The sequence below is a fragment of the Lithobates pipiens genome, unplaced genomic scaffold (genome assembly GCF_037356315.1).
Source record: "Lithobates pipiens isolate NorthernLeopardFrog02 unplaced genomic scaffold, aLitPip1_a1.2 Scaffold_25, whole genome shotgun sequence".
In the NCBI taxonomy this organism is placed as follows: Eukaryota; Metazoa; Chordata; class Amphibia; order Anura; family Ranidae; genus Lithobates; species Lithobates pipiens.
In genome coordinates, this window is record NW_027507787.1 from 183,888,999 (window position 1) to 183,911,446 (window position 22,448).

Below are 22,448 nucleotides of genomic sequence, written 5' to 3' on the forward strand. Positions count from 1 at the left end.
AGATTGAGCCTCGCATTATATAATTTTATAAATGTAAAAAGTTATATAAAAATTGTACAATTATTGTAATATGTTTGTCTAGCTTTACAAATGTACAGAGATATGTAGAAAACACATCCTGTTAGCAGTAGCTTTATATGAAATGTTCATATTGCTACATTAAAAATAATAAATAATAAATTCTCTAGAGCGGCCTTTCTTCACCTTTTTTACACCAGAGAGCCTTTCAAATCATTTTTAGGTTTCATTGACCCCCAGCTAAAATGTATTCATCAGGGAACAGTGGGAAGAATACCCATTACATTGGTGATCACTGACCAAAAATGTCTTTTACATTTGTGGTCGATGGGACGAACACCTCTTAAAAAGGTATTAAAGGTATCAGGAAAAAAAGGGGGTCCCCCCTGTAGGTTTAAGCCATAATGTGCCATTGCATACTAGCACATTATGTTAGACTTACCTTTAGAACGTATCCCTCCAGCGGTGTCCTGTCATCGCTGACAGAGGTTCCATCTTCACCCGGTCTTCTTTCGTGTTCGCAAGCTCCAGCCAGCTGATTGGCTGGAGCCGCAATGACGCCATTCCAGTGCACGACACAGGGCTCCGCACGGGTATGTCCTCCTTCAGAGCGCATGTGCTGGTGATGTTACCGGCTCCTGCTCATTGGAATATCTTTTAAACTGTGCATGTTTAGGAGATTTTATTTTTCATTTTATCTACAGATAAGCTTTATTATGAGCTTACCTGTAGGTAAAAATGTCACTACCACTGGGTTTACTGCCACTTTAAGTTGGTGGTGAGTGGAAAGAATGCCCCTTACATTAGTTACATAGAACCCTGGTTGAGAATGGCTTCTCCAAAGTAAATCAAAGCAGTAAATATTTGATTGGGATGTATAGTCAGCTCACTGTCTGAGCTGCTATAATTCTATCTGTTTTCAATCTGATTTGTACATGTATGCTTAGTGTTATTTATTAACACTATTGTTCTGCATTATTCTAAATTGAACATGTGTTTGTGTCAAACCATGTTTATAGTACAGCCTTCATTTCAGCCTATGGGCAGGCACCTTATGGTGAAGCCTACTTTCAGTATAGTATCATTTTAGCATTTTATTCTATTCTACTCCTTAGCCATGCTATTTATAAAGTTTTCCTCACTTAGTTATTGAGGAAGATTTCCTATGGGAATGTGCTCCTTTTTTGCTTGTGTGTGTAAATACACAAAAAGACAGATTTTCTTAATAATTTGAACACTATCAGAACTTTTGTGCAGGTTTTCCAGTTGCTGGAGATTTGGACTAGCTTAGGTGATAAATCACTAGATAAAACAAACTGCCATTATAACATAAAGATATATCATTCACTTGAGATAACACGCTGCCTTTTTTAATCACCCTGTCTAATGTCCAAGGATAAGAAGCTTTCATATTCTACCCCAGTATTTGTCTATAGCTGACTTGCTATTGTGTGTTTTTTTTTTTTTTTTCGTGGCATTTTACAGATACTCATATATATTGGTCTTCAAGTCTAGAATATTCCTAACAAATCTTGGGACCATTTCAAGCATATATGAATAGTCACATTAAAATGCTGCCTGTGTGTATAAGTCTAAAAATGACCACATTGTCAACTGAGATCATGAATGTCCTTCTAGTGGTTTTAAGTGCTCATAGACGTTGTAATCATCTCCCTGACTAAGCCCACATGTGTACAGGGGTGTATGCACAGTGAAACGTGTCATTCCATTTTCTCCAGAAAAGAGGGAATTATTAGTATCTGATAAAATATAGATTTGGTGTGTTAGAAACTTTCTTTGCAACAATGAGCATGTCTGTTGTTTTGGTGAGTTTGCTATCACATGTCTAATTAACCTTAAAAGGCCCTAATTTTGGCCTGATTTTGCAAACAATGATTGAATATGTAGAATTGTTTAGTAGAGTGTTTTTCGTTCACTCTTGAAGGAGTGTTTTTCTATAGTTAAAGAATGTTATAGGCAATAAAAATAAACCTCTTATGGAAGTATTACTTATACTACATTAGGCTGTATTTAGGTAGTGTGGAAAAGTTGAAGGATTCTGCTGTGCCAACAGTTTTAAGCCCTGTATTCATAAACAATAGTCTTTTAGGGCCCATTCACACTGCAGCAGTGCACAGCAACAAACCTGTTCTATGTGATGCTATTTATAGTGAATGCCACCCACACTCACTGTACAGTAGCATGCAACACACAACTTACCACAGTGGATCACAGTGCATGAACCTTGCATTGTGGTGCTCTGGACTCTTAAACACACTCTTGTGTGTTTTTGAAATGATTATGGTGCATGTGGTACAGTGACAGCACAATCTCTTTAACGCAATACACATTAGTTAACACACTTCAAAGGATCGCTAAAATGTGAAATACAAAAGTAGAGACAAGCAGCGCCAACCTAAGTGCAGTAATATGACACACAGTTTATTTGTTACAGTAGAGATACACTCACTCTGTATTGTATAAAAACAGGCACATCATGATAGGGAGGTCCGGATGGACAATCTGATAGGCGACAAAGACTCCAGTGGGGGTGATCCTCTTGCGCCGCGTGGTCCCGCCTGGCGGCGCTAGTGGATTGCAGTGTCCCAGGCTCAGGTCGGCTAAGCGCTGCGGTGATCATTCGTCTGTGGAGTCATGATGTGATGATGCTAATTGCATGCCATTGCTGAGCCTATCATCTACTAGGACCCCCAGGTCCTTTTCCATCCTAGGTTCACCCCCAAGTGAATAGATTGCATTCATATTTTTGCCACCCAAATGCATTATTTTAAATTTTTCCACATTAAACGCCATTTGCCGTGTAGTTGCCCACCCCATTAATTTGCTCAGATCTTTTTGCAAGGTTTCCACATCCTACGGAGAAGTTATTGTCCTGCTTAGCTTAGTATCATCCGCAGATACAGAGATTGAACTGTTTACCCCATCCTCCAGGTGGTTTATGAACAAATTAAATAGGATTGGTCCTAGCACAGAACACTGGGGGACCCCATTTTCTACCCACCCCTGACCATTCCGAGTACTCCTCATATATCACCACCCTCTGAACTCGCCCTTGTAGCCAGTTTTCAATCCAAAGTCCATTGATTATTAGTATGATGGACTTTGCATTTGCACTTTTAATTGATAACATTCATTGTATTTGTAAACAAAGTCTTCTTGAAATGTTAAAATTTTTCCTGAACTAAAGATGGTAGTCAAAAAATGTGATCACTAGAAAATCTTTTTCAAGGTTTATGTATATATGTGTCATTATCAACTGAGCATGCATGTATATGCATTGTACAAGTATCTCTGAATTAAAGTGATTGTAAACCTTATTTTTTTTGTTTTTTTAAAAATAACAAACATATACTTACCTCCACTGTGCAGTTAGTTTTTCATAGTGTGGCCCTGATCCTCCTCTTCTTGGGTCCCCCGACGACTCTCACGGCTCCTCCTTGCATTGGTTAACCCCCTAGGAGAAGTGCACTCCCTGGGGGTTAACTTGCGGGCGCACTCCTGATTCCAGCATTTGCGTCCATAGACACAGAATGCCGGACTCAGCCCTGCCCCTCGGCGCCTGCATCATTAGATTTTATTTAGAGCAGCGGTATCCAATGGCTGCACTGCTATCAATCTATCCAATCAAGATCCGAGAACCCAGAGCATAGAGGAAGAGCGTGTCTTTGTACAGGGCTCATGTAAGCAAAATGTGTGTGTGTGTGTGTGTGTGTGTGTGTGTGTGTGTGTGTGTGTGTGTGTGTGTGTGTGTGTGTGTGTGTGTGTGTGGGGGGGGCGTTCACTGTCAGAAGTTTTTTCACCTTAATGCATAGGATGCATTAAGGTGAAAAACACGAGGGTTTTAAATCCCTTTAAGCTTAATGGGCAATAGCATTTTTTTGTAACCTGGTCAGTCAATTATTCACCCAGCCTTCCCCACCATCCATGAGTTGTCAATAATTGTGTTTAACCACAAATTGCTTAGATAATGCTTATAAACATGTATTTTATCCATTTGGAATTAGAGTGTATAGGGACCATTGCATGTCTATGGTCACATTTTCCAGTTGTCAGTGTGATACTGAGCTCTTCTGACTGTCAGACCTTGTACTTCTCTTCTGTGAGTGTACAAGGTGAAGACTTTTCAAAGTCTGCACTTCAAAAGCTCCACAGGCCAATTACAGTGTGGCTTGAAAAGGCAATAGTTTCCTCCGCATCTTCAAAAGTGAAATAAATGTAGCACTCTGACATTCTGAGGTTAAATGCTAACACCTTGTTTTCTAAGGAAATGTATTTGTTAAATGGAAAAATGCAGAGATAACTCTTGTATTTAAATATGGGTGTTCCTGTCCTAGTACACAGCTTTATGTGTTTAGTGACTTTGCAGAAGCTATGTCATGCAATAAGGGAATAATCTAGGACTGTTCTTCAGAGTAGGCTAACAGAGTCTGGATCAGGCCGTTCCCGGCAGCGAGGTCAGGAGGAGTGGGAGTTCTTCAGGGGACAGAAGATAAAGAAAGGCTTTCAGGCATCTTGTATTTTCCAGATGTGTCATTTGAATTAGGAGGCGGGGAGAGCTGCCAAACTGCGTTGGTGAAGAAGGTTCCTTTGTGATGTTTCCTTACTTCCAGAATATGATACTTTTTAAATGGGTGCCTTTAGGGTTTTGGGAAGAGGTATGAAAATCAACGGCAAAAACGTTTTTTGTACTTTCATTTTAAATGTAAATTATCACCATGGTTTACCTCAACGGTGTACAGCATTTCCACTCATTCTGTTGCATTTGTTTTCTAGAGCACAAAAGTTTTTCTCACTTCATGCAGGATACTGCTTTAAAAAGTGCAAGCAGTACACGTTTTCACATTGCATTTAGTGCAAGAAATAACTGATTGATATGTTACTTTGTATAGAGTGCTGAACATGGTTTCTCCTAATATGCCAGGTCTGGCATTGTTTTATCCTGTGTGTCAATTTAAATCTTCTCAATACAGAAATAAAGGCAGATAATAGTTTTTCATCTGAATCTATGATAATGCCAAACAACTTTTTATATGTGAGCCTAATGCTGCGTACACACGAGCGGACTGTACGGCATAATTAGTCCGTTGAAACACATTTCAGCGGACAATCCGCTCATGTGTGGGCTTCAGCGGACTTTTTCAGCGTGCAGTCCGGCGTACTAAGAATTTAGTTTTTTTCGAAATTCTGTCCGTCGTACTCGCATTTCGGCGGACAATCCGGCCGTGTGTATGCCAGTCCGCCGTACTTTTGAAATGAGCGGAGTTTTCCCGCCCGGAGGAAAGTCCGCTCATTTCGAGTGCGTCTCCAGGTAGGCGGGGCCCGCGAAGGAGACGTCGCTGGCCCCGCTGCCTGGTATGGACTTAAAGGGGAACCCCAACGCCAAAAAAAATCGGCGTGGGGGTCCCCCCCAAGTCCACAACAGACCCTTGTCCGAGCACGCTACCCGGCCGGCCAGGAAAGGGGGGCGAGCGAGCGCCCCCCTCCTGAGCCGTACCAGGCCGCGTGCCCTCAACATGGGGGGGTGCCTTGGGGAAGGGGGGGCCGCGCGGCCCCCCCACCCCAAAGCACCTTGTCCCCATGTTGATGAGGACAAGGGCCTCTTCCCGACAACCCTGGCCGTTGGTTGTCGGGGTCTGCGGGCGGGGGGCTTATCGGAATCCGGGAGCCCCCTTTAATAAGGGGGCCCCCGGATACCGGCCCCCCACCCTATGTGAATGAGTATGGGGTACAATGTACCCCTACCCATTCACCTGTAAAAAAAAGTACAAAAATAAACACAACACACGAGATAAAATACTTTATTGCACAGCTTCGGGGGTCTTCCGAAGTCGGGAGAAGAGGCCTGCGGCGAGGAAGAAAGCCGGACTCCTCTGCTAGCAAAAGAGCTACAAGAAGATAGCGGAGGAGTCCGGCGAGAAGACCCCCGAAGACGGAAGTCCCCCGGAGCTGTGCAATAAAGTATTTTATCTCGTGTGTTGTGTTTATTTTTGTACTTTTTTTTACAGGTGAATGGGTAGGGTTACATTGTACCCCATACTCATTCACATAGGGTGGGGGGCCGGTATCCGGGGGCCCCCTTATTAAAGGGGGCTCATGGATTCCGATAAGCCCCCCGCCCGCAGACCCCGACAACCAACGGCCAGGGTTGTCGGGAAGAGGCCCTTGTCCTCATCAACATTGGGACAAGGTGCTTTGGAATGGGGGGGCCGTGCGGCCCCCCCCTTCCCCAAGGCACCCCCCATGTTGAGGGCACGCGGCCTGGTACGGCTCAGGAGAGGGGGCGCTCGCTCGCCCCCCTTTCCTGGCCGGCCGGGTAGCGTGCTCGGACAAGGGTCTGTTGTGGACTTGGGGGGGGGGACCCCACGCCGATTTTTTTCGGCGTTGGGGTTCCCCTTTAAGTCCATACCAGGCAGCGGGGCCAGCGACGTCTCCTTCGCGGGCCCCGCCTACCTGGAGACGCGCTCGAAATGAGCGGACTTTCCTCCGCGTGTGTAGACGAGTCCGTTCATTTCAAAAGTAGGGCGGATAGTACGGCGGACTTAGTACGCCGTATTAGTCCACTCAAAAAGTGCCGTGTGTGTGGGCAAGTAGCCCGTTCGGAAAGTCGGACGGACAGTCTGGCGGAAAGTACGCCAGACTAAGTACGTCATACAGTTTGACCGTGTGTACGCGGCATAAAACATGTAGACTAGGCTGAATTAAACAGTTCCTCCAAGTAAAATAAATATTTATTTTAAAGATGGATATGGCCAGATTATTTTCTCCACAGGTTCTTCATTAATCTGTCTGTGCTTTGTACTTTTGGATCTGGCCATACCTGGGTCATTTTTTTTTTGGTCAACCAGCGGGTTTAACAAAAAGAACTGATCTGATTCCCCTATACACACATTTGTGGTGGGTGAGGGAATCCTCTGCCCTTTTATATTCTGACAGCGGGAAGACTTTCCCACTGTCAAGAGTACACAGATCAGTGCTTTAGCTTATTGCCTGCAGCGCTGATCGAGCAGCTTTTATCTGACAGGGCGGTTGAACAGAAGTTAATTGGCAAATCGATTTCTGTTTACCACAGTGACCACACATGGATTGCAATTCAGATGGTCCCTGCTGAACTGGACACATTTTGATCCATGTATGGCCTGTTTAAAGCTGGCTATACACAGTTTGCATTTTTGCTGATTCTTGATAATTTGTTGGCAGCTCCAGGCTGGAAAAACGTATTTCAAAATCTGAGGAGGCGGGTGAAAGATTATCACACGGAGAGTGACTTCATTCAATAGGAATACAATAGCTAGCAGGGAAGATCCTCCATCAACAGTCTAAGGCAGGCCATACATTGTGCAAATTTCTTTCCTTCAACTCATGAAAATTGCTCAATATCCCCATCAACACAGCCAGTGTTGATGGGGGAAACCTTCCCACTTCACTATCATATTCTTACACCGGGAGGTTTCACTGCCATCAGAATAAAATGGTCACTGCTGGCAGTTATAGCTGCTGGTTGTACTGAAGATGAGCGACAGATTGACTTCCGTACAACCAGCCTGCCCATAGATAGATCTAAATTTGATTGTGTGAAATATGGCACACTGACATCCTGTCACTAGACAAAGAGGATTGGGAGGACTGTCATGAACATGGGCCCAAGCTGGTTATTTCTTCCCGGGATAAACTTATACAGGTAAAATTCTTACATAGAATCTATTATGCCCCCTCAGAAACTCGATCATATTTTTCCAGACAAAGACCCTATTTGCCCAAGATGTAAATCACATGTTGGAACATTCTTCCACATGTTTTGGGACTCTCCAGTTATCTCGTCCTATTGGATGGCAGTGTTTGCAGAAATGAACCACAGGTTACAATTGCCCCTGCCAGTACTACCAGAGTTGGCCTTGCTGGGGGTTCATGAGGATGCCCGACGCTCTGATCTCTCTAAGCTATTGGTTTCCTACCTCATATTCTATGGCAAAAAAGAGATTCTTATGGGTGCAAGTGGAAATATGTATAAGGTATGGGCTCCTTGGACCTCCACCTGAAACTGTTAAGTTACTATGCACAGTATGGCACGTTATCTAAGGCCTGAAGCACTGGGATGGAGGGTCTGGTTCTTTTCTCCCCCTCCCTTCCTGCTCTTTGCATTTGTTCCCCCCCCCCTTTTCTGCTTTCCCTGGATTTGATCTACTGGTTGCACTATCCTCCATTGTTCAGCTCTCAATAGTGTCTTACCGTATATGCCATTATGACCACTTCTGTACAAATTAGATTTTTTGTTTGATATACCTGATGTCAGCATACCATGCATTGTTTTATGTTAATTTGCATACTGAATATTGCCCTGTGAGAAACCAATAAAACACCTTTGTTTTGTAAAAAAAAAAAAAAAAAAGGGGTACCCGGTTTCTGCTAAACTGATTGTAGTACAGATGTATGGAGGGGTAGTACTCCCCACACTGTCCCCCCTGTATACACTCCCCCCCACACTGTCCCCCCTGTATGCTCCCCCCCACACTATCCCCTCCGTGTAAACTCTCCCCCCACTGTCCCCCCCACACTGTCCCCTGTATACTCTCCTCCCACACTGTCCCCCCTGTATACTCTCCCCCCACACTGTCCCCCCTGTATACTCCCCCCAGCACTGTCCCCCCATGTATACTCTCCCCCCACACTGTCCCCCCTGTATGCTCTCCCCCCACACTGTCCCCCCTGTATACTCCCCCGGCACTGTCCCCCCTGTATACTCTCCCCCCACACTGTCCCCCCTGTATGCTCTCCCCCCACACTGTCCCCCCTGTATGCTCTCCCCCCACACTGTCCCCCCTGTATGCTCTCCCCCCACAATTCCCCACTGTGTGCTCCGCTCCCCCCCTCAGTGTCCCCCTGTGTGCTCCGCTCCCCCCCACAGTGTCCCCCTGTGTGCTCCCCCCCCACAGTGTCCCCGTGTGCTCCCCCCACAGTGTTATCTTGTGTGCTCCCCCCCCCACAGTGTCCCCCTGTATGCTCCCACCCCACAGTGTCCCCCTGTGCGCTCCCCCAGTGTCTCCCTGTGTGCTCCCCCCCAATGCCCCCCTGTGCAGGTGTGGCTTGGACACAGGGGGCACCATGATCTTCTATTGCCCGGGGGCCCCAACAGTTGTCAGTCTGCCCCTGTTTGTTAGGTCCATCCTAAATTTGATTCAGATAGCAAGCAAGTCTCAAGGCAAGCATTTACTGATCTTATATATGCTTATAACCCATATTGCTCTGGAAATCTTATATAAGGTATTACATTTGTTTTTCAAGCTATGTTAATGTATAGTAAAAAAACAAAAACAAAGGATAAAGTTAAAACACATAAACGTAAAAATAAAATATAATTGACCGCAAACTAATATAGTTTGCCTGCAAGACAAATCACCAGCTCATTGGAAAGACAAGGTTTTATTTACTAAATTGTTTCTTTTGAGGAAGAGATTTTATTGAAGTGGATTTTGTCAATGTTCCAGTAATACAAGGGGAAAGTTATCTTGTAATTATCCCCTAACACTGAAAATATTTCAGAGTATTAAATTTTAGAAACTTTGTTCTCTCGAATTTGTAGGCGTACAAAAGTCTTTAGAAGTGTAGAAGGTTAATTGGATTACAAGATAAAGTAAAAGAAAGACAGTTTCATTTTATATATGTGACCTGTCATGACCTCTTTTGTCTCTCATCTCATTTACACTGTTCAGCCTGTATTCCCCATCTGTTTTAGGTCATCATGACAGGCAAGTGCAACTTAAAAAAATAAAAAGTTTTTAGAGAACATTAGGGCAGGCATGTTACATCTAAATAACCTTTAGAGCTCTAGTTATAGTGCCGTAATATTTTTGCAAAAGTGGAACTTTCTTTTTGGGATTATAGACTTGGTGAACTATAGCGGATTGTACGGTTTGAGTGATCCTGCACTGTGCAGGCACACCTATGTTGGACATTTCTTTGAAGAACAATGACAACTACCCAGTAAAATCCATTTCAGAGCAGTGGTTCTTCCCAAGGAGATTGGCCAGTGTGGGGATGGCTGTAAATTGTAGGCATATGAAAAGGAGAAGTTCCACTTTAAGGCTTCCTGTTTGTGAAATTGAGATTTTGGGGAGGAGGGGGGAGGAGCAGGTACCCACTTTTGACAAGTACCCACTCCCACTTTCACTCCAACTGCCTAGGTGATTGGAAGGGGAAGTTCTTCTACCCTCCCTCCTAAAGTCTTCTGGGACACATGACAGGTCTGTGTGGGACCATTCACAGTGCACAGTGCTGCTTGTGCATGTGCAGTGGGCACCCAGCTGTGAAAATGCAAGCTGTCACAGCCGGGTGGCCATAGTAAAGATGCTGGCACTGGCGAGAGAGGGCACAGGGAGAAAATCACTGGGGTGAGCACAATGCTGGATCGTGGGACAGACGAGTGGCTGTTTATTAAAAGTCAACAGCTACAGTTTTTGTAGCTGCTGACTTTAAATTTTCACTTAAGAGAAAGGAGATCCTCTTTAAAGAATAGCTTGGTGTTGAAAATATATTTATTGAAAATTTCACAGAAAACACAGTGAACAACATGAGAAATCACAATCTAGGGACAGTCGCAAATAAACATGTGTAGGGAGTCAGCCCAATGGCTATCGCCCACAGCTTGACTCCTGTTCTGTAGTAGTGTTGAGCTAAGGTAAAAGACCGTTCTCTTTTACAAGGAATGATTCTGGCTAATAAGCCTTGATATTCATAATAAAGATTTACAGATGTAGGTTTTAGAGAGTAAAAAGAGAAAACAATGTCAAAAAAAGGAAAGAGAGAAAGAAGAAGAAAAGGGGAAGGAGATATGTGAATCAGAGAGGTACATAAGCAAGGGAAAGGGAGAGGTAGAGAAAGGGGAAAAATCAGGGAAGAGCAAAAGGGCTGCTGAGGAGACATTCCCATGGGGAAGTATATGTTAGAGTAGAAGGTAGCGGACTAGTGGACTTGTGCGCCAGTGCACCTCAGAGGTAGGATATTCGTTAGCATAATGCCAATGGGTTTGACAGCATGTTCATGAGGGTGTCTGAGGTGGAGAAGCGGAGTCAGATAGACCACAGTACCTTATACTTATAATATGTGTCATTATCAAGGGCCAACATTTCCTCCATTCTCATGGTATCATTCATAATTGAGACCCAACGTGACAAGGGAGGAATGGTGGTTGTTTTCCAAAATGATGGAATGAGCGGTCTCACTGAGGACATAAAAAACGTAGGATGTTCAGTTTCTGTGCCGTTATAGATCCGGGGAGTATGGAGAGGAGAGCTATCTTTGGGGAGGTCGCTAGTGTTTCATCATAAATTTTATTATAACATTCAAATACCTGAGTCCAGAAGGGGCAGATCCTCTCACATTCCCACCAGACCAATAGATAATTCCCAGTAGAGGAGGCTCAACAGGAGGCTGGAGTGGATGGGAACATTTTGTGCAAAGTGGGGGGTCCCTGTACCACCTGGACAGAATCTTGTAGTTCTTTTCCTCAGAGTAGCAAGATATTGTTGATTTATGAGTAAAATGGAACGAGGTCTGCCAGTCCGGTCTGGAGATGACCTTACCCAAGTCCGCAGACCACATCTTGGTATAAGGTGGCAAGTGATCATGTGTTAGGGCCTGTAGTAGACTGTAAAAGGATGAGAGAAGGTGTCTGGGTGTTTCAGAGAGGGAACGTAAGTCTACAAATTTAGAGTGGGGGCGGTGTATTTGGGAGAAAGCGTGTAAGTGTTTGGCGAATGTGGATATGTGCAGGGCAGTGAGCCAAGGGCAAGATCCTGCCGGTATAACCAGTGTCCCTTGGAGAAGCTGTACAAAAGAGTGCACTTGAGGCCATTCAGGGCGTTTGAGAGACCCCAAGGTCGTCGCTCCCAAGCCCTGAGGAAACGTTGGGTTATCAAACAGAGGTCAACGGGGATGGGTCGGCAGATAGAACGGCACACAAACCCCTGTAGTACCAAAGTTTAAGGCTACTTTCACTCGCTATAGTGCCACTAGTGGCCGACTAGCACCTCTAAAACGGCGGTAAAGTGGCTCTAAATATATTGCCAATTTACCGACGGTGCCCGCCCGCCCCAGTGTGAAAGTAGCCTGTGAGAGGCGAGCGTTAGTGGTGAAGGAGCCGGTAAATGGGCATAGTCATGTCTATATCCCCATAGGAGAGCCTGTAGGTCCACAGGGGCCAAGTCCTGCTCTATTGATTCCAATGCCTTCAGGAAGGGACGAGGAAACCATTCCAGAATGCGTGCCATATGAGTGGCTTTGTAGTAGAGCTCAAAGTCAGGGAGACCCGTAAAGAATAATTTAAAGTAAGATGCGAAACCTATTATTTGTCCAGTAAGAGGCAGTTTTCAGACGTTTTAGCGTTAAACACAGGGCCTGTAAGGCTCCTGAAAACTGCCTCTCAAGCCACCCCAGTGTGAAAGCTGGAGCGGTGCGCTTGGAGGATGGTAAAAAAAGTCCTGCAAGCAGCCTCTTTGGGGTAGTGTATACACCACTCCCAAACCGCCCCTGCCCATTGGAATGAATGGGCACCGCTTTCAAAGTGCCTGAAAAGCACTTTGGAAGCGTCACATTACGTGTGCTTTGAGCCCATTTTAACCCCTTCTTGAGGGTTAAAAGCATCCTACTACCGCCCGAGAAGCAGGGCCAAAGCACCGCTATAACAGCAGTAAAACGCAGCTAAAATGATCTGCGCTTTACCGCTAACGCCGGCAACTGTCCCATTGTGAAAGTACCCAAAAGCTGCCACAAAAGGCAAATGTGTTAAAGTCAGAGAGTTCACTCAGTTTACTTTAATCTCTGGTCTCTGTTATCAGCAGAATCTGACCTTATGTGCTTTCTATCACGGGTTGCTGTGAATGTACTTCCAAATCTTCTGCTGTGTAAGGCTTGCAGTCTATGAGTATTTTTTTTTTCCTTCACCAGTGGGCTGAACAAAAGAAAATGACTCGATTTCCCCATCTACACATTCAATGTGGATGGGGGAATCACTCCCGATGAGCTATTGTGTTCTGATGATGGAGAGACTTCCATCATAAAACACTGATCAACCCCACTGGCTATAGCCAGCAGCCCAGACTGAGAGAAAACTGTCCAGCAGGCTGTTTGTCCATAAGTCGATCAATAGATCAACTTGTGTACAACTAGCCTTCCCAAACATGGATCGAAATTTGGTCAGTCCCTTCTGATTCCCTCTGCTTTGTGTAACCCCAATCATATTTAAACTTCCAAACATCCAAGGCAGGTTTGAAAATTAGTGGCTGGGAGACATTTATTTTCACACTTTGCATACATGAGAGACAGTAGGTGTTTGGGAATTGTATCAATAGCAGTTGTTCTCTGGTCACAAGATGACTTAAAGAGCACTGTACCAGTGCCTACATGAAAAAATTATGTAATGTGTAGGTAGGCTGTAATCATTGTATGTCTTTCATAGTTTCATTTCAAGTTTTGTCTCAAGTGCACATTTTAATCTCTCCTATTAGGTAGGATATTCATAGTCAGAGAAGTGACTGCACAATATCAGTAGTGTACTGCAGTTATATTGCTCTATGGCAGGGGTGTCAAACTCCATTTCATTGTGGACCACATCATCAGTGGGGTTGCCCTGAAAGGACCTGTTGTACCTGGTGTGCCGAGTTCAGGGGTATGGTGTGTATAGAGTGCAGGGTTTAGGGGTGCGCTATGCCCAGTGTGCAACCCCCCACCCCTTGAAGTGGTTGTAAACCCTCCCCCACAACTTTGTCCCATGTATCTACACTGCTTGTAGATATCTCCTTACTTGCTTAGTATTTTAATCCTTTTTGTTCTTTAGAATGACGTCACTGAGCATGCCCACATCTCCCCTGATTTACGGCACACTCTCTATGTGCTTATCTATCTGTTATCAGGACTTCCTATGGCACACAACTGATATCCCAGGAGGCTTCATAATCACTCAGAGCTTCCTCCTACACACCATGTGACACAATATAATAGTAATATGCAATTTGGGCTGGATTACAGTGGCTATAGTCTGATAATTACTTATTATAATGGACTAAATGAAAAGAAGCATCAGAGTGGGAGAGTTTACTTCCTCTTTAAGCTTCTTCACATCTTTACTCTCACCCACCTTGTTTGGCTCTAGTACCTCCCATGTAGGCAGCTCTAGTACCTCTAGTAGTGCCTTGCCTTGCAGAGAGATCGTTCTCTCTCTCAGACTCTAGAGATCTGTCCCTGCTGTGAGAGCAAAGCTGTCTCTTGTAAATACCAAAGGCTTCTGTGTTTACAAGTGACAGTGGGGAGCAGGAGTGGAGGGTGAGAGCCAGAAGTGGCAGAATGGAGTTTCATCACAACTGATTGCGAGGGCCACATGGCAAGCCTGGCGGGCTGGATTTGGCCCACGGGTCTTGTCTTTGACATATGTACTAAGAGAAATGTATTTTAATAAAAAGCAATCTTATGAGGACCCAATTATTCAGAGACAAGATCATATCCCTTCATGCTTGTCTGACTTAATGGTGGGAGATGGAAAGAATGTTTAAAAAAATGCAGCTTTGTGTATTATTTGTTGGCTGATTAGGAAAACCCATCAGTATTGACATCTGCCTGGAAATGATCTTAGACTATCAGTCAGCTAGAACAACTTTTAGCCTAGGTTGTCATAGAGAAGAGGCCTGATATCTGGAAAAACATATTAGAATGAATGCATCAGTTCTTTAAACCATAAAGGGGTTTAGCCTCCTCTTCTTGATAGCATTGCTGTTATGACAATAAAAAAAAAAGTGTCTATTTTCCCACTAGGGCCAAAGCAGGCAGTTACCTCCAGGATAGCTGTGATGTTTATGCAGAAGCTTGTAAGAATATTTTATGGTTGTCAGTTCCCTGTTGCTTCCCATGAACAGGGAAAAAACTACAGAACTTCTGGCCTTGAACTTTCTCATCTCTCTGCTAGCCATGGGAGGGCCTGAGGTTAAAGGGGCCTTTAATTAGACCATAAATAGCTTCTTCCTGACTTTTGTTCTCAGACCTCTAGCACTGCTTTTGTACAGTGAACTCCCTTTAAAGTGATGTCAAGTTTGGTTATGTCTCCTCTCCAGGAAGCTTTATGGGGTTTTGGTGAGGAGAATTTGATCTTCTGTTATTGATTACTTCATAATTCATGAAAATAGGTGGATCCCCTTTGAAAAATGATGTTGTTGAGAGGATATGTATGCTGTCAACACTTGATTATCAAAACTCATTTGAAAGAAATTAAAAAGAAAAAAACAAAACAAAAAAAAACACAAATTACTTTAGAAAAACATCCACAATTCCCTGGTGGTATAAAAAATGCCTTTTATGTTGGTTCACTCAGCGGTAATCTAAAACAGTAGCTAAAACATATGTTTCAGTATGGATTCAAAATAACTGAACCCCTTGTATTTTTCTGACCAACCACCCTTCACCATTTTGACTATATTCATTTGGATGCATAATTATTTTGAAGGATATTTTCTATCATGTGGGAATAAAAGGAACGCTTCATTTTGAATTAAAATTCACAGAGGTCCGGTCAGTAAATTTTTTTTTGGAGCAGAGGTCCATATCACATATTTTGCCAATTATCAAGATCCATCACATCAACCCCCCCCCCCCCCCTCTCTACATTCATTTATATCACAGTCCCCTTCTTGTTAGCAAGCTGCTTAGCAAGGCCACCCAGTGTCCTAGCAACCAGTCACCCATTTGCAGCTCCTGCCCTCCATCCATACCTGCCACCTCTCCTGCCCTGCTGCAGAGATGATATCGTGGAAGCACTGAGGAAAGCAGGAGAGGGATGTACACTGCAAGAGCAACCCGGCTCCTAAAACTGTGGCGGTCTGGAAGAGACTGTCACTCGGTTCAGATCCAGACCATGGTCTGCCATTTAGTGATGCCTGGTATATAATTTTGGCAAGTTCTACACAGCAAACAACAAAAATGTGAATTAGTTTAATCAGCAATGTACTCATTCATTGAAAGTATACTAAGGCCGCGTACACACGGGCGGATTGTCTGGCCAACTAAGTTCGTCAGACAATCCGACAGACAGTCCGTCCAACTTTTGAATGAACGGACTTGACCACACACGATGAACAGACAGTCCGCTGAAAGCTTGCGCGATGACGTGTACAGCACGTACGACGGGACTAGAAATACGACGTCCAATACACTGCAATGCAACCTTCGGCGTGTAAATCCTTTCTGAGCATGCGTCATACTTAGTCCGTCCAACTTGCCTACACACGAGTGGACTGTCCGCTGAAACCAAGTTTGGACGGACAAAATTACGGAAATTCCGAAAGACTTAGTCCGCCAAAAAAGTCCGCTGAAGCCCACACACGAGCGGATTGTCCGCTGAAACACGTTTCAGCGGACTAAGTTGGACGGACAATCCTCTCGTGTGTACGCGGCCTCAGTCACCCTTCCTACCTTGGCCTAGGTTTTTTTAATTTATTTTTTATAAAAACCCCAACCCTAAGTGCTTTAGGCCATCAGAGAGCATACAGCCATATCCTGAGCTCCAACCTCACACTTTAGGATATTAAAACTCTATTACTGCTTACTGTGCAGGTGCGGCTATTACTGGTGAGAAGTCAGTATTACATGGGATATACTGTCATTTTAAAAAGGAACACTAGGGAAACTGGATTATTTTTATTAATTAAAATTTACTTGTCTATCAAAAAATAGCAAGGGAGGTATTAATAAGAATGGCAGTTCTCTGAAGCAAAATTGCTCTGCACTCACCCCAGCCAACCAGTATCCAACATCTAAGTAAAACAGGTTTCCAAAATAACAATAAAAAGAAAAGTCTGTGTAATGCCGTGTACACACGAGCGGAATTTCTGACAGAAAAAGTCAGACGGGAGCTTTTTATCGTATATTCTGATCGTGTGTATGCCCCATTGGACTTTTTACGTGGAAAATTCTGATGGACCTAGAAAGAGCATGTTCTAAATTTTTCAGATGGAACAAATTCCTGTCGGGAAAACCACTCGTCTGTATACTGTTCCGACGTACTAAAAACGACGCATGCTCTGAAGCAAGTACAAAACGGAAGCTATTGGCTACTGGCTGTTGGACTTCCCTTTTCTTGTCCCGTCGTATGAGTTGTACCTCACCGCATTCTTAACGGTTGGACTTTGGTGTTAGTGTGTATGCAAGACAGCTTCAGCGGAATTCCGTCGGAGAAAACCTTCAGAGTTTATTCCGACGGAAAAACTGCTCATGTGTACACGGCATTAGTGTTGACCCTGCTCTGATCTACAAGGGTGCTAACATAAGAACTTTGAAGCAACTAAACTACAAGCAAGTTTATCTAGGCATTACCCCATTTATTTCTGAAAGGGAATGTTTAGTGTGTTGGTATATATTTTCATAGGTAACTAGGACAATAAAGGAACAATTCAAAAAGGATTCCTTTTTTAACTTATTAAATAGGAATATTTGATTTAAATATTTTCCAGCTTGCTTATTACCTGATGTAAAAGTTAGTAAAGCCAACTGTTCAATCTGAAATTTACACCTACAAGTGATTTTTGCAGGGAGCGACTGATTCTTTGTGTCCATCACAGATGTGACAACTTGGGGGTTGTTTAACTCAAATGTAGCTAATACCAGTGAGTTGAGTCCACTCCATACATGCCTTTTCAGGGCTTGTAGGGCTATTTTTTTTTTAAAACAGAAAGAAAATGTTCACAGCAATCTGCTTCACTTGCATGGGGTTTCTGCCATCAATATGAAATTGACAATATTCAGCCTTCTGGCTCTCTTTAACAGCAGCGTTGCTCAAACCTTGTGCTTCAGTCCTCCTGACTGTCCTAACACATTATCCCAGTGCTCGGGCACAAACGCTGTACATCTATCAGCTCTCTTTCCTGCTGCTCTGTCTCTCAGCTCGGGCCTCTGTCTGTCCTGTCCCAGACAGCACAGTGAAGACATGCACACCTCTCTGCTATGTTGCACACACACGGGCTCCTCAAGAGGGTAGAGCCCTGAACTATAGACCTGATTACCCTAAGAACCCAGCACCCACCTGCACCATCAGTGTCCTGATTTTCTACTAAACCTGTTCCAGTCTGCCTTTTTACACCGTGACGGAGCACTACACTGTCACACCGGTTTCAGTTAGACTGGGAGCTACTGTTGTGATGTCTCTTTAGATAACCAACATTTTTATTTGTAAATCAAATTGTATACCTGTACTAAAAACACATGTAAAAGATAAGTAAAAAATGTATAAACCTTACAAAAGTTGAAATAAAATTGACTGAAAATCAATATAGTTTTCCATTATAGGACAACGGTACCTAGTACCTATGCAAGTTTTCCTTTAACCTTTTTTATACATCTCCACACTGCAGCGTGAACCCAGAAGTTGTGTTTATGTGCATCTAATTAATATGAGTGTATTTTTTACAGAAAATATAGCCTTGATAACTAGTTGCACTGATAACACATAATGTATAAATAATTGCAACTACCATTTTTTTGATTCCCCCACTTTCAGAACATATATAATGTTTTGGGGGTTTTAACTGGAATTTAATGTACAAAGTGTGCATGTAAACATGTGCGCAAAAATAAAAAAAATGCTTTCTGGAAGTGCTGGTTTTATGATATGTAGCCTATCCAGCATCTTCAGTATTTAGGGTCACTAGTCTGAAACAAGCATACACAACAGATGACTTCACTTGCTGCATAAATATTCTGGATCATTGACACCTTTCTTTTAAAACTGATGTCCAGGCAGCTTTTTTTTTTAAAACATTAGTTGGAGCCAAATTCTGGACAGGTACTGTGCTCATCCCTGCTCCTGCCTTGCCGCTGCCTTTTCTGGCATGATTTAAGTGCTGCTGTCTTCATCCAACTTTGGCAGAGAAGCCTGGAGCCTGAGAGAACCTCATCACTGGACAGGCAATGGGAAGTGTCTTTGTTACCCAGAAAGTGACATGGGCACCCCTATAATGACCCTACTCCTCTGAAGTCCTGAGGATACACATGAGAGTAGATGGGGTGGGGTAAAAAGTAGTTGAGGGGATGGGGGGTGCATTCTCAGTGATGAGCTTTAATACAGTTCATTTATTAGGGTATGAATAACTAAAGGTGACTTTTTTGGGGGATAGAGTGGACAGGGATTAGAACAGCTGTCAGGCTTTATTTGCTTCTGTGCCCCAGTTAGAGAAATGTACCCTGTTTATTTGTTCTGGTTACCCTTTATCAAGGGTTGTCACCAGAACAGAAACAGAAGGGGAATCTTCCAGTAGTAGTTCTGGTGACCACCAGGGATTCCCTCACATTGGAGGGATGTCCTCTTACCTCCTGTTTTGGCTACGGGACAGGAAGTGAATGGAAATCTACAAAATAGGGACCCGGCTGGCAAAAAAACCCCAGAAAAACTGAAATGGTTAGAACCATCTCTTCCTCTATCTGAATGGGAAATGTGCCTTTAATTCTACTTTAAAATAAAACTTCTTTCTTATAAGAAATTTAGTAGTTGTCATTGCTATAGATTCACGCATGAAAAGGATTATTGATCACTTAAAAACACACAAAATGCTGGACCAAAGCAGCAAGGCTTGACTGAACCATTGATACAAGGCAGGATGGATCCATGCTTTCATGTTGTTTACGCCAAATTCTGATTCTACCATCTAAATGTCACAGCTGAAATCGAGACTCATCAGAACAGGCAACATTTTTCCGATTTTCTATTGTGCAGTTTTGGTTTAGCTTCAGTTTCCTGTGCTTAGCTGACAGCGGTGGCACCTGTTGTGGTCTTCTGCTGCTGTAGCCCATCTGCTTCAAGGTTCGATGTGTTGTGCATTCAGAGATGGTATTCTGAATACCTTGGTTGTAACAAGTGGGTATTTGAGTTATGGTTGCCTTTCTATCATCCAAAACCAATCTGCCCATTCTCCTGTGACCTCTGACATCAACAAGGCATTTTTGTCCACAGAACTTCCTGTCACTGGATAATTTCCCTTTTTTGGACCATACTCTGTAAACCCTAGAGATGGTTGTTCGTGGAAATCCCAATAGATCAGCAGTTTTTGAAATACTCAGACCAGTCCATCTGGCACCAACAACCATGCCACATTCAAAGTCACTTAAATCTTCTTTCTTCCCTATTCTGATGCACCGTTTAAACTTCAACAAGTCATCTTCACCATGTCTAGATTGCTGCCATGTGAATGACTGATTAGCAATTTGTGTTAGCAAGTAATTGAAAAGGTGTACCTAATAAAGTGACCTTAAGTGTATCTTTCCTCTCCATTCACAGAGAGAAAACACAGGGATGGGCTTCACAGTGATTGATCACTGTTATAGCCTTTCAGAGGCTACTACAGCAATCAGGTGACCTGATATCTGGAGTTCTGGGTCCTGATCGTTAGTAGGGGTCCCGGGTTTCTCAGTGAGACCCCAGTCTCTGTGCTGGGAGCGCTCTGTGCGGCGTGCTTCCAGCACAAAGACAGCTAGGCATATATGCAGCCCCACGGCAAAAAGACCAGTACAGTGAGGCTGCATATATTTGTTATGTCGGCATGAAGGGATCAATGCAAGGCTTGCATTAAGGTAAAAATTGTTTAGGCTTTAGAACCACTTTACAGTCTGGAGGAAAGAAGGGAATGGGGAAACCTAATTGAAACCTTTAAATATATCAAGAGGGAGAATAAGGTTCAATATGAAGATCAAGATCAAGAACACAGGGACATAACCTCAAACTAGGAGGAGGAAAGTTCAAAACTAATCTTATTTTACTTAAAGAGTGGTTGATGCTTGGAATAGACTTCCAGCAGAGGTAGTGAGTCAGTCAACAGTAAATGGATTTAAAAAGGCTTGGGACAAACAAAGATCTATACTTGGACAAAGCAAGTTATTAGAGAAGTTCAGGATTTAAAAAAAATAAACATTTATACTTCAAGTAGGTGCCACTGATATTGGGCAATATCGGGTGTTAGCAGCAAGATTGACACCTGCGAGCCCCGTCGCGAGAGGCAGCGCCGAGCTCTGTCGCTCCTCCCGCTCTCTACCCCCAATGGATTCCTATGGATACGCGGCATCTTGTGGGGGCAGCAAGCTCCAGAAGCACAGCCTCGCAGCAGTGATTTCCAGCACGATCTCATCGCAGTGAGAATGATCAAACACTGCTGATCACTCAGTTCTTCCCTTCGGCTTTGAGCAGAGAGCCATGACTTTCAGTCAGCGACTCTCTGCTCTCTCTTCCAATGCTCACTGAAGCACTGGGCTGTGGAGTGGGCCGGATGGGCTGGCTCAGGCTCTTAGTGATCGCTGAGAGGCTGAGCTGGGTGCGGTTTCAGGCTTTTGGGCTGATACTGCCCATATGGTCGGGATCTTCTTTGAGTCTGGACCGGCTCTGTGATGTCAGCCGACAATGGGCACAGAACGAAATGCACCCCTGTGATCCAATTGAGAAGTAAGGCCAAAAAAAAACAAAAATGAAAAAACATGGATACATTTAAAAAAATGGGGCAGAATCAATAGACCTGCCATCACTTTTCTATGTGCCCCCCTCCCCCAACACAATGCTTTTTTTTGTTTGGGCATCAAACAGACATGAAATGAGGGGAAATCTCCTTGTTTGGAACATAAATAGAAATGGAAACAGACATTGTAAATTCCCATTCTATCCTAAACACTTAAAAAAAAAAGTTTAATCTGGAGTTTGACTAATATGTAGTTACTCATTATATCAACTAAGGATACCTCATCAATAATAAATAAAATTATAATGATAAAATAAGTGCAACGGCACTAAAAAGGAAGTTACACTTTTAAGGTAGAATGACAACCTCTCATTTGATTGCTTATATAAGAAGAAAAGCAATGGTTAATCTGCTAGGGAAACATGCATAGTCCTAAACCTTAGGGGTCGGTAGTGTCTATTTTTTATAGCTCGTAAGTAAGAGTTAAACGTGCATATATGCTCCGCTCCCATGAAATCTGGGAGGGTAAGCCGAAAACATCATGTGCTCTTTGTTCATGTTAGTAAAATCCAGATCATCTCACAGAACAGAGTTCTGGAAAAGAACAGTTTATATAGGGATGAAGCACGCTGCAGCTCTAAACTGCTTTATATACATCAAACAGGAAGACTCAGAAAACCAAAATCTAAAGTAAGTGATTGATAAACAGCTTCCCTTTAGACAATGTCTCCTTTTAACCTCTTTATCTGTGCTGTCACTGACTCATCTGAGTGTATTTTCTGCTCACTGTCAGCCTTGTATTCTCAGAGTTTATGTCTTCCTGATTTTATCTTTGCCTTGTTGTTTCTCCCAGCAGTTTGGTAGTGTCACCGAAGAGTTATGTGGCTTTCTTTGTTCAAACTATTGTTCTGTTAGCTGCCATTTTAGGCTGCCTTAAAGTGG

At 43.5% G+C, this 22,448-nt stretch overlaps 1 protein-coding gene across 5 annotated transcripts in view; it reads left to right on the plus strand.

Moving 5' to 3' along the window:
* Positions 1-22,448, plus strand: part of SH3PXD2A (SH3 and PX domains 2A) — a 472,602-nt gene that overhangs the window by 218,305 nt on the left and 231,849 nt on the right. For 2 of the 5 annotated variants that reach the window (XM_077455262.1, XM_077455263.1), the window contains exon 1: positions 22,075-22,196. The exons of the other annotated variants lie outside the window; for them this stretch is intronic. In XM_077455262.1, the coding sequence (XP_077311388.1) occupies positions 22,126-22,196 (71 nt within the window). In that variant the 5' untranslated portion in view covers positions 22,075-22,125. Of the gene's footprint in view, positions 1-22,074; positions 22,197-22,448 lie in introns of those variants that run through there. 5 annotated transcript variants of the gene reach the window in all.